The sequence below is a fragment of the Danaus plexippus genome, chromosome 10, assembly GCF_018135715.1.
Source record: "Danaus plexippus chromosome 10, MEX_DaPlex, whole genome shotgun sequence".
Lineage (NCBI taxonomy): Eukaryota > Metazoa > Arthropoda > Insecta > Lepidoptera > Nymphalidae > Danaus > Danaus plexippus.
Genome location: NC_083543.1, coordinates 6233645 through 6245867, shown reverse-complemented (window position 1 = coordinate 6245867; position 12223 = coordinate 6233645). Strand labels below are relative to the sequence as shown.

At 33.9% G+C, this 12223-nt stretch overlaps 2 protein-coding genes across 2 annotated transcripts in view; both read left to right on the top strand.

The window, feature by feature from the left end:
- Positions 1-746: 746 nt before the first annotated feature.
- LOC116766911 (protein CutA homolog) lies at positions 747-2680 on the top strand. Its single transcript, XM_032657055.2, has 3 exons — positions 747-950; positions 1110-1267; positions 1953-2680. The coding sequence occupies exons 1-3, from the start codon at positions 842-844 to the stop codon at positions 2115-2117; spliced, it is 432 nt and encodes a 143-aa protein (XP_032512946.2). The 5' UTR covers positions 747-841; the 3' UTR covers positions 2118-2680.
- Positions 2681-6647: 3967 nt separating this feature from the next.
- LOC116766652 (calcium-activated potassium channel slowpoke) overlaps positions 6648-12223 on the top strand; it is a 37954-nt gene continuing 32378 nt past the window's right edge. The window contains 1 exon segment of the mRNA XM_032656613.2: positions 6648-7526. Within this exon segment, the coding sequence (XP_032512504.2) occupies positions 7203-7526 (324 nt within the window). The 5' untranslated portion in view covers positions 6648-7202.

The following is a 12223-nucleotide window of genomic DNA, read 5'->3' as shown; positions in this document are numbered from 1 at the left end:
TATTTTCTTTAACACAAATAGGAAATTGAAAAAATTGTAAGGACATTTGTCGAATTCGTCAAAATATTGTGCTTTCAAATTCTAAAATTAATTTATTGAGTGAAGTGAGAGCCATATTGGCGATTCAGGTCATTCATCTATGGAACTATCTCCACTATTGAATGTCCTATCGAATCGAGGCCGTTTTATGTTCCATAAACCGGTTATCTAGGGTGGTTTTTGTAAAAAAAAAATGAATAACGGACTACTGATTTCAACTTTAGGGCCGGAAAACGGAACCCATGTCCAAAATAACGGTTTGGTATCGAAACACGGCTGTCACCATTCTCGATCCGTACTGAGAAAAATTTTAATGTGTATCTCGTAGTATTAATTACTAATTATACATTTTGTCAAATAATAAGGAACAAAACTAAACAATTATCCCCTTTATACACTACATTGCAAGTCGTAATAATTAATTGAATTTAAATTATACAAATATATATTTTTTTAGATGCGAAAAAGAGGGTCAAAATAATAAATATTAAGACTATATTTTACATTTTATAGTATAATATTATTTTATCAGTTTAATGAAAATTACCCAGAATTGTTTTAGAATGAATTTTGATAAATGAGTTAAAGACGTTGTTTTTTTTACTGTCCTAGCTATTTTGCTAAGAAGCCATCCCGACTTTATTTTGACATTTAGTCAATTGCTTATTGTCAAATCAAAATTGTTATTTAAAATGACATATGTTGACAGATAATTCAAGAAACTGTTGTTGTTGACGGGAATTTCAGTTTTTTATGGCTCATTAAGCTCTCAATAAAAATAAAATAATAATTGTTAAAGATTATGCTTACGTTTATAAATCGTAAAACAATTCTTACTTTGTACATATCAATAATAAGGCCGACTTTCCTAGTAGCCACATCCAACATGTCTTCAGGGATTGTCGATGCCGGTAACAATTATATTTTTTTGAAACTCTACCGCTCTCTTAGGTGTATTTTGTGACAAAATTATTAAATTGTTTAGTAACACGAAGTTTTGATAACACTGTATAAAATAAAACTTTAAAAAACATTGATGTTATTTAAAGGTATTATATTATAATTTTCAGATAAATACTCGGTCGCTTACGTAACTGTGCCCAATATCGATGTTGGTAAATCCATTGGACATACTCTAGTCAAAAACAAAGTAGCTGCTTGTGTTAATATCATACCTGGAGTAACCTCAATTTATGAATGGAAAAATGAAATTGCTGAAGATAGTGAGGTATGAGCCATGAATACATAATCCTGTTTATAATTTGCAAGTAATAAAATTTTGAGTGATATATGGCTGCAATTAAAACTATGTTATGTGTAAAATATACATTTAAAGTTCCCTTGATGCTAAAAACACTAGTTCTTGCTATTTACTATATTTAGACATAAAACTGTATCGCCTTAATTTTTAACTAACAACATTATTAATATATTGCTAATAGAATTCTTATTAATCCCACAGTACTCAAATTATCAGAGTTATACTAAAATTATTTAATGATATGTAAGTTTTTTGGATGTATACATTTAAATGAAACTAAGGTTTTCTGATAAATCACGTGTTTTTTATTATTTTATATTTGTACTGTTGAAGCTCCTCTCCCTGCAACGCGATGGACCCGGCACATGCACGGTGAATCCATTGAATGCTAAGAGTTTTTGGCTCTCATAATCCCGACGTGTCTGATGACACTTTCATCTTGTCTGTCCATGATCATAGTTGCTTTCAAGTAATAGAAACATTGAGGATTATGCAGTTATAAGATAATAAAAACATGTAGTTTCCAAAAACTTTACTTTAATAAAAATTATTTAGATTCATTAAAATCCTTGTAATGACATCAATCTACCACAAAATTATTTTTGTTGCTATATTAATATAAACACTAATATACAATAATTATAATTTCCAGGCTCTGTTAATGATAAAAACTCGCACATCATTAGTGGATAAGCTGACGGAACTGGTGCGAGCCAACCATCCTTATGAAGTATGTGAGGTCATCTCATTACCCATCAAAAACGGCAACCCTCCTTATTTGAAATGGATTGGAGACACAGTGCCTGATGTCAATTAAAATGTAAATGACATATAATAATGTGAAAATTTCATTATAAGTCTTTATAACAAAGAAAATTTTTGTATAGACAAAGTAGGTTTTGGATCTGATGCTTCTCCGTTTGCATAATGTAGGATTTACCACTTTGATTGTTAGTTGCATTGCAGAAAGTTTTGTATGTTTACATAGAATTGTTAAAAATTAAAGGCTTAGGGACCTCTTAAACCTAAACCTGGGTCGTAAGACCCAGGTGCTGTTGAAGCTCCTCTCCCTGCAATGTGATGGACCCGGCACACGCACGGTGAATCCATGGAGTACCTCAGCATCAGCAAACTTTTTGAAGTTTGGTCTCAATAAAAAATATAACAGGATTACTCAAGTGAATTGTCTAAGATTATCACACATTAATATTTTAGTATTGTGGGACTTGTATAACTAAACTACTATCTTTAAAATGTTATGATATAAACTGAAGTGATATAAAAAATATATAATGCGTGTTAAATAAAATTTTATTAATGTATCTTTAAGAAGATTTTGTTTTCATTTTAAGTTTTCTCAATAAATAAGTAACAAAACAATTATTTTATTTAAATCTAGAAGCATATGTACACCTTATAATGTATGATCTCATATGCATATAATATTTTGTTTAACAGCTGCAACTTTTAGTTTTAAATGGATTGTATAAACTAAAAATACCTAATATCTTACGTATAGAGATAGATGAGAAAAAGAGGATGTCAAAATTAACAAGTTGTCTTAACCAGAGGCTAGAACAAATATATATTAAACATATGTTTTAAGGCACTGTATACACTCACTACTGTATACACTCACTGGACAGAATTATTAAAGAAGAAAAACAAAAAGTGCATCAGAAACTTAATTTAATTTGTTTAATTTCCAGGATTTTTCTTGTATATAATTGTACTGAACTTGTATATAATTTTTTTAAAGTATTTTTTTATGTTTTCTACTGCTTTAATATATTTATGTACTGGGCGTTCAGAACACGTGACGTGAATGTTATCTCTTAAGTTGGATCTTACAAAAGTTGTATAACAAATATCACATACCTATATATATATAAAATCAGTACCTAAATAATTTAAATATTTTCCAAATGTTAGCTCCTGGTCAAGAGTTACTTCAAGGTCCCTAAGCCCCGTGACCCTTCTTTAAGGTAGAGGTTTTTTTACAAATTAAATTTACTTTGCACTTCTCAATATTTAAATCTAAATCATTATCGATACAATTGTATCCCAAGGAATATAATCATTTTGTAAATTCGAACAGTATCGTTTCTTATGACTATATTTTGGTGTCATCACCTTACAGAAACATTTTAGGCATCATTATTAAAACATTAAATAATAGGGTATCGAAATATGAGCCTTGGGGGACTCCGGATGTTTTTGGAACAAATATGGGCCCAAACCTCTTTACTGCAACTGCTTGAATTCTATTCTCTAGGTAGGATCCTGACTATCTTAGCCGGTCTTCATGTATATCCGCTTGTCGTAGTTTTCTAATAAAGATAAGTGGCATATGTTATCAAGTGCCTTTGAATAGTCTGTGTACAAGACATCTACCTGAGATTAGTCTACCGCGTTCAGTACAACGAGAATTTCACAATCGTTGGTTTCGACAGCTTTTTATTTGATAAATCCATGTCGAGTAATAGTAAAAAAGGCCTATGGCCTTACCGGATACAGGAAAAGGATACCGTAAATGGTTTTCTAAAATAATTTCGGAATGTTTGACAATTTTACATTCCCTTATCATATTTTCCGACCTCATGTTTATGAGCATTAAGTATCGGGACTATTATGGAAATTTTGCAGATTAGAGGTAAGTACGCGGTTTTATCACACACCTAGTATTGGAAAATTATTCAGCACTATGTCTAATTTATTAGAAAAGTTTATAATTTTAAATATTTTAGTTAAAACTGAAATGATAGCTATTAATATATACCAAAATAAAAAAGAGAATAAAATAGGCTAAAATGTTTACAAATTAAAATCGTTTCAGTGAACAATATAGTCATTGATTTTGAATATAAAATTATCTACAACATTGAAATAACTTCCTATAACATCAATGAAATACTTAGATTTTTTATGTATGTTGCTACTGAAGAACAATTGGTTCGAAAATTTAGTTGTACTCCTTACTTATCTAGGTATTTATAACTTATAGTAATATTAAGTAAATAAAGAAAATTAATAACTACGGATAGTTTGACTTAAATAAAATGACAATGTTGTTTTAAACACCATCCGTTCTAGCGACTGTTTTATTGTAAATGCAAAATAAACAGTCTAAAACTTATCTTTTTAATATCTTATCTTTAAGCAATACTTCTTAGTGTCTTATAAGTTGTTTTTATCCCCTGATTTATAATTTAAATGGTCCCAGATGCTTTCATTCCATTTCACAGATTTGGAAATCATCTCTAGATACTCCCATTCGCGGTTTTTGTTGGCCAAGTTGGTTTCATTTTAATGATTAGCTATCTAAAAACAATTTTCGAAGATCAATTTTAATAAGTAAAATTTTAATGTTATGTTAGTTCAGTTAAAAGACTTTTGATAACATCAAGATAATTGGTTAAATTGTGATCGAGATTAGCACAAAAACCACAAAAGCTTTTGGCCTTATTCGTTTGCTTAGTCGTTGAAAGAGTAATTAAGGGTTCAGGTGCAATCCGGTCGAAGACAGATACCTTATCAGTATAGATAAATTTCGTTTATACATTATTATTTTAATTATTGTGTTATTTTTGAATGTTAAGTTACAGCGATAGGCTGATACCTACTTATAACAAGTCTTAAGTACACCTCAAACGGCAATGAGAGGAAAGGGAATTGCATAAGATATTAAAATATATTATATGAGATACTTAAAAGAGGAAAAGTTATTTAAACAACATATTATTCTGCATCAGATGATTGATTTAATTATATACCTATAGATACAAAAGGGTAAAACATTAGTCCTAGGTTATTCTTTTTGATTGCTCAGTAAATCCGTATTAAATTTCTTTCAACTGTATTGTATTAAATTATTCTGCTAAATAGATGGACAGACAATCTTACTTTCAAATAAGTAGTATGTATTATTATTTTTAAATGTTATCTCGTTATTAATAGCAATAAGTGAACGAAGATAAGTGCCTTGGTCGTTTTATAACATGAAAAAAATTTCGCGGATATTAATTACAGATTTTATAATATTACGCAATTTCATGAATTGTTTTATTCCTTTAAGGCTACTCTCATCAGAATATTTTTAGAATTGGTGCTCATTTCTTCCGCGCTTTAATTAATAAGCAAGTAAGTAAGCTAATTTCATCATCATCACCTTTTAGAGCCCACTGCTGAGCAAAGGCCTCTTCTCACATGGAGAATGTTAGAGCATTAATCACCACACTTGCTCAAGGCGGGTTGGCGATTTCAATCATATAATTTGAAATTATAAGACCAGGTTTCCTCACGATGTTTTCCTTCACCGTCTGTCATTGGTGTCTAAATACGTTTAGAAAGTACATATGACTCAGAAAAGATCATATTGGTACTTGCCAGGTTTCGAACCCGCGCCCTCATGAGAGGCGGGCCTTTAACCTCCAGGCCACCACAACGTCCAATTTAATAATTTACAATATTTGAAAATAGTATAGAATAGTTTTGTATATCCTGCTATTTGTAAGAACTTTAGAACATTATAAAAAAGGACTGGGTCTTACAATCTCATTGTATAATTAAATAAAATAGTAAAAAAAAAGTTTTTGTCAAAATTTTGCTGAAATTCCGTTCCTAAAGAACATAAAGTGACGGTGACCTTACTCAATAAATACGATATTTAACAATAAGAGAATTTTTCAAATACCATGAATCATTAATTCATGACATTAGCTTGTTTAATTAAACCACGAAACAAACACTTCAGCCTTATTATTTCTTTTAGATTATAACAGATATAATCTAAACCACACAAATTTCCTAAAATTACCGATTTCAATACAATATGTGGTAAATTGATTTGTCATTAATATACCCAATAAGCATGATTGTTTATTGAACTATAGTGGCACATACTTTAATTATGTTATTAAATAAGCCGTACCTAAAAAAATGCTCTTACATGGCAAAGAACAGTTCTTCGAGTAAATAATTCAGTCGATGAATAAAATATCTTGTAATCGTTGGCACAAAACATTGACGTTTTTATTTTAACTCTGTTTTCTTACAGCTTATAAAACTCTTTACATTGAAAAGTTACATTTTATTCAAATGGTTCGACAAAAGTAGGTTATGAAGTTGATATTCGTAGCTTATCTGTAGGTATTCTGTAGCCGTCTACGGTTTCCGTAGCGGCCGATGACGCACGCAGAGGGTGGCGTAGCATGTAAAAGTAAAATCATTGACCTTTCCGAAACCTCCGCATTCCATATAATATCCTCATCTAAAGACTCTTATTTTAGAGCGGCAACACTGAACGGAATGTAGCAACGAATCGTCCGCGCTACGAACTTAGGTTCAATCGAACAGTGTTACGACAACAAAAAACCTCTGCGGACGTAGTCTGCTCGAGTCCGTGAAATCGAAATGACTGTTGCGACGAGATTTTAAACGTGACAGTTGAAATCAATTCAGTTGTGAGGAACCGACCCTCGTCTTAGAAAATATAACCGGGGAATTCATCGAGCTGTTAAACTACATAATCATCTTCATAAAATATAAGGATTTTCCCAGCCAAACCTGTGGGCTCTCGGGGCCGAAAAAAATATCAACTGCAGGTGGGTAAATCTAGAACCGTGGCATACGAGACAGTTTGGGGCTTTCGGGTCATCGAGGGTGGACGGGGCAGTAACGTGACGATTCGAGCAGAGAAGAGAAGAGAAGGTCGCAGTTCGCGGGTCAGCATGTTCGGACGGTAGCGGGCGCGCAGGCGCGGATCGATCCCGCGGCATCGAACGGCGCGGCCACTCGGCACTCGGCCTAGCAGCTCGGCGTCCAGTCGCGCGCGGGCCGTGCGAGCGCGCGCGTCTCTGCACGTGCATGGCGCGCCTGTCTGGATGCCTCGCGCCCTCGGGGAATGGCTTCGTCCGAGGAAGAGGCGACAACCGCGCCGACCTCTGAAGATGGATTGCCAGACTGTCTCAGTGTACGAAAATGGTGGTGCTTCCTGCTTTCGTCGATCATCACGTTCTTGGCGGGGCTTCTGGTGGTGCTGCTATGGCGGCTCTGCGCGTTCGTCTGTTGCCGCAAGGAGCCCGAGCTGGCGCCGAACGACCCCAAGCAGAAGGAGCAGAAAGCGGCGCGACAGGGCAAACAGGAGTTCGAGGGCACCTTCATGACCGAGGCCAAGGATTGGGCCGGCGAACTCATCTCTGGCCAGACCACCACCGGACGAATTCTGGTTAGTATATATCATATATCTCCAAAGTATTTTTCTACATGTAATATAAAAGATGCTTAGCATTTTTATAACCCATAAAGAAGTTATAAAACTTTATTTTGATCGATGCAACGATATAAAGTCGTAATATCCTTATTAAAATAACATAAACGACAAGTCGAATTGCTAATAAAGTTCATAACTCACATCAACTTCGTTATTGAGAATGTTTAAATTAATCCGTATAATAAATTATCGACTCAATGTGATCTCACGTAAGATGTTCACGCTACCCACTCAGTACACTAGTTATAATGGCAGTGACCTAAGTCTGACCCAGTTTAAAATTCGGGGGGAAGACCTTTGTTTAACCAAACTATAAATTTTCAAGCTGTATATTGATCAAGTGAAGCGTGGTTTGGATATAAGATACGAGTACTTAGTATAGGATATTGTTTAAAATAAATTAATTTTGAACGAACGGGAGAGTTTTGTTCCTAGTGACGTCATACTTTATTGATGAATTTCAGCTTATTATCAATGTAAGGCTTGTCGAGCGTTACTTTTTTATCGCAACACTACGTTCCCATGTATCTTTTATTCATGAAAGATTCTTCGAGAATATTCTTTTCTCGTGTGTTATATTCAAGTCATATTTATGAGATTCATCCACTTTGAAGATTATAGTAGGAATAACTTGATGTCGAATGTATTTTTTTTTTTATTTTGTTGATAATTTTAGAATGGACAGTAAAAGATAGTTATATCATTATTGAAAATCTCAAGTAAAACGGTCTTTCATGTTTTGTTTTAAGTTTCTTGGAAAATGATGCATTTCAATTAGAGCTACAGGAATTTGTTTTTGGTTAATTTTATATCAATTAATATTTCGAAAAAGAAATTCCTTATCCGTTTTTTATTATATATTTCATTAAAGACCTAGATGAAAATGAGTTTAGTTGCCACAAAAAAAGCTAATTAAACATTCAGTTCAGAAATTTACAACGACATTTCCCTTAGTTGAAAGAAATACAATATTGAAACAAAACATTAACGAAGCCGTATTCACGTTTACCCATTATGCTGTTATCCACTTAGAGACGTCACAAAAGCGGGCCACACCTTACATCGAAGGCTTTGTTGGCGAAAACCAGCGGTGTCAGCACGTGACACGTAATGGACCCTGACCCGGTTCTGTTATCGATGTGCCCCTAGTTCAAGTACAGCCTTCATTCAGCCGATGAGGATTATGTTGTAGGGAATCTTGAGGGCTTTGTTATTTACTATTCTCGTAGGACTTAGGGTGCGTTCTTATTTACATTCGCTTTATTTTTAGAATAATTTACATATTGAATATTATTTTGTACTACCATCTAATAAATTACATAGTCAGGAATTCCTATTCATCATTTATTCGCTTGTAATTATTTTTAGATGAGTCTGAGTTTTTTATGAGAAACAAAAACTCGTTCTTTGTTTGTGTATTTTAAATGGTAAAGATGGTTTAGGATTTGAGTTTTTATTTTGTTGATTGAAACTTAATTTGAATGATCGATAAGTGTTGCATATCATTAATTATTAATTTAATAATATTATTAGCTTTGTTGTAGGTGGAATTGATTTTTTTATTATCCTGTAACAAATTTTAAAATCGTTAAATACCTAAAACGTAATTCTTCCTTAAGAAACTTAAATGCTAAAAAAGTCGTTAAAAAACTTAAATGCTTTCAATATTGATGTCGCATGTTATAGGGAACTTTTAAATTAATTAGATTTTAACATCCCAAAAATTATATCTATATATATATTATGGCACGTTACTAGTGACACAAAGATTCCGGTTTGGAATCGTTTTTTTTAAGTTTTTAATTTGATTTCAAAATCATTATTAAAGGATTCGTTTCTAAGAAAACATCGATTATATTCATATTAGCTTTATGTTCGGTCTAAATATAGGGTTTTCCATTAAGGGCGCTTGATCTTTGAAATGCAAAAAAAAATACATGTAGGAAAGATATTTGCGAAATTTTTATTTAGAAGGTATTTATTTAGAAGGTAGGTTAGGTTTTTATTTAGAAGGTCTATCGACCCCATTATGTATGGAATATGACATCATTCAAATGACCGCCACGGCTTCGGTTGGTGGCGCGCACACGAAAGGTCCAATTTTCGATGACTCTGGCGCACAAATCGGGCTGTATTTGATCGATGGCGTGGCGTATGTTGACTTTGAGGGCATCGGTGGTTTGCGGCTTGTTGGCATAGACCTGCGACTTAAGAAAACCCCACAAGAATAAGTCCAGCGGGGTCAAATCGCACGATCTCGGTGGCCAGTTCACGTCGCCTCCGCGCGAGATGACCATGTCCAGAAATTGCTCGTGCAGAACTTCCATCGTAGCGTGTGCTGTGTGGCACGTAGCGCCGTCCTGTTGAAACCACATGTTGTCCAGATCCATATTCTCGATTTCAGGCCAAAAGAAGTTGGTTATCATCGACCGGTATCGCTCACCATTGACGGTGACGGCCACACCATTATCGTTTTCGAAAAAATACGGACCAATCACGCCTCCGGCCCAAAATCCGCACCAAACAGTCACTTTCTGCGGGTGCATTGCCACTTGGTGAACCTCGTGTGGATTGGTCTCGTCCCAAATACGGCAATTTTGCTTGTTGACATAGCCATTCATCCAAAAATGCGCCTCGTCGCTGAAGATGATTTTTTTGCCAAAATCGGCGTCAACTTCCAACTGCTCTAATGCCCAGTCAGAGAACACACGGCGCTGTCTATGGTCATTAACCTTGAGCTCTTGGGTCAGCTGGATCTTGTACGGGTGCAGGCTCAAGTCACAACGCAAAATTCGCCAAGTTGTCGTCTGCGAAAGGCCGAGTTCCTGTGCGCGACGCGGAATTGACTGCCGCGGGTTTTCGAGGACACTGTCGCGCACAGCGGCGATATTCTCGGCAGATCTCGCGTTACGTTGACGCACGGGAACCGGCTGATTGTTAACTGACCCGGTTGACTCGAATTTGTCCACCAATCGACGGATAGTCGACTCGGCAGGACGATCATCGCGACCGTAAAACGGGCGAAGTGCGTGGAACGTTGCTCGAACTGAAGACCCATTTTCATAAAACAATTTTATGATTTGCACGTGCTGCTCGACACTGTAACCTGCCATGGTGGTTTGGGAGGACAGAATGAATATAACACACTGCATTTGACAGCTGTCACTCAAACAACATGGCCGCAATCAGCTGTCAAAGTTCAAGCGTCCCTATTAGAAAACCCTATACAATACACTAATAATTTGCGTAAGAGATATTTCGAATGCTTTTTTCAAACATTTAGCTGGGAAAACTCTGTGTAATGAAAATGAAAAATAATTCTACTTTTTAAAAGTACCTTACAAATTTCAAGAATTTCGTTTTAGCAAATAGTATTTTCTAGACGTTACATAGAAACAGAACTTAATTACCTTCTATTATATCGCCAAACATAAATTTGTATTGTCTAACCATATTCTATTAAATTCACCGAATCTGGCAATATTAAACAATGGACTATTTACAACAAATTAGCTGTGATCAGAACGATATCCATGAATTGCCAGAGGTAGTTGCCAAAACTACTAGTATGTTTCATACAATTGGCTCTGATTTTTAAAACAATTGACTGTCTAATATTTTCACAAGCTGATAAACCTATTGCCATATCTTTATTATATGAAAATATCAACAGGTTAGAAGAGAAAATAGCTGGGATCAAGCTTAACTTATACGTAAAAATAGTTACTGTGTTAGTATCATTATCAGAGATACAAAATAGTTGATGCGTTAACTCAAGAGATTCCAAAAAAAATTGTATGTATGTGTATTCTAAAAGATTTATTTTATTATGAAATCTACGACTCACCAACACACAGTCTTTTTTTTATAGAATTTGCTTTTTGTTCTTTAACAAATTTGTATTACATCATCAAGCACTTTGTATTTTTCATAAATTACGAAATCTTTAGATACCTACTTGTTATAAGGTATTTGTAACTTGTAACAACAATATATATATATATATATATAATTTTTTTTAAATCCGTAAACCTGTGTTCGCTTTACCAACAAAAGTAACAGTAAATATTGTATTTCACAGTACATAACGTAGTCATGTAGGTCGAGTTAGTGATAATTTGTGACCAAGATTGTGGTCGGTTGGACCGATTTAGTGTTAACAATCACACTTTATTAAGTCACATAAAAATTACATTTGAATATCGATTTCCATTATCAAATAAACGCTTGTAGAGTTCGGCGGATAAACTATACTGATGACTTAATTATTCATGTTGTAGGAAATATCAATTTGTTTCAATTGTAACATGTTAGATTGTTTTATTAAACAGGTTATTCTATACAATATTATCTAGTACAAATAAGATCAGTTTACAAAAATACTTACCAAATCAGATGTTGTCCCTAAAATGACAATCATTCAATAAACCTAAAGTACCTGAGCTCGTCCCAGACGGATAACCTTTTGAGAATATTTCATGAAATTCTAAAACAGAATATCGAATAAAATATTTATATTTTGGTTCTATTTGGATTAGCGAGGTCTGAGTTCTGACCTTTAAATTTATATACGTTTTTGGATCAATTTATTTCTGAAGATATTGTGCTGTCAGACTTCTATATTGAACAGAAGTGGCACTTGTATTTACAGA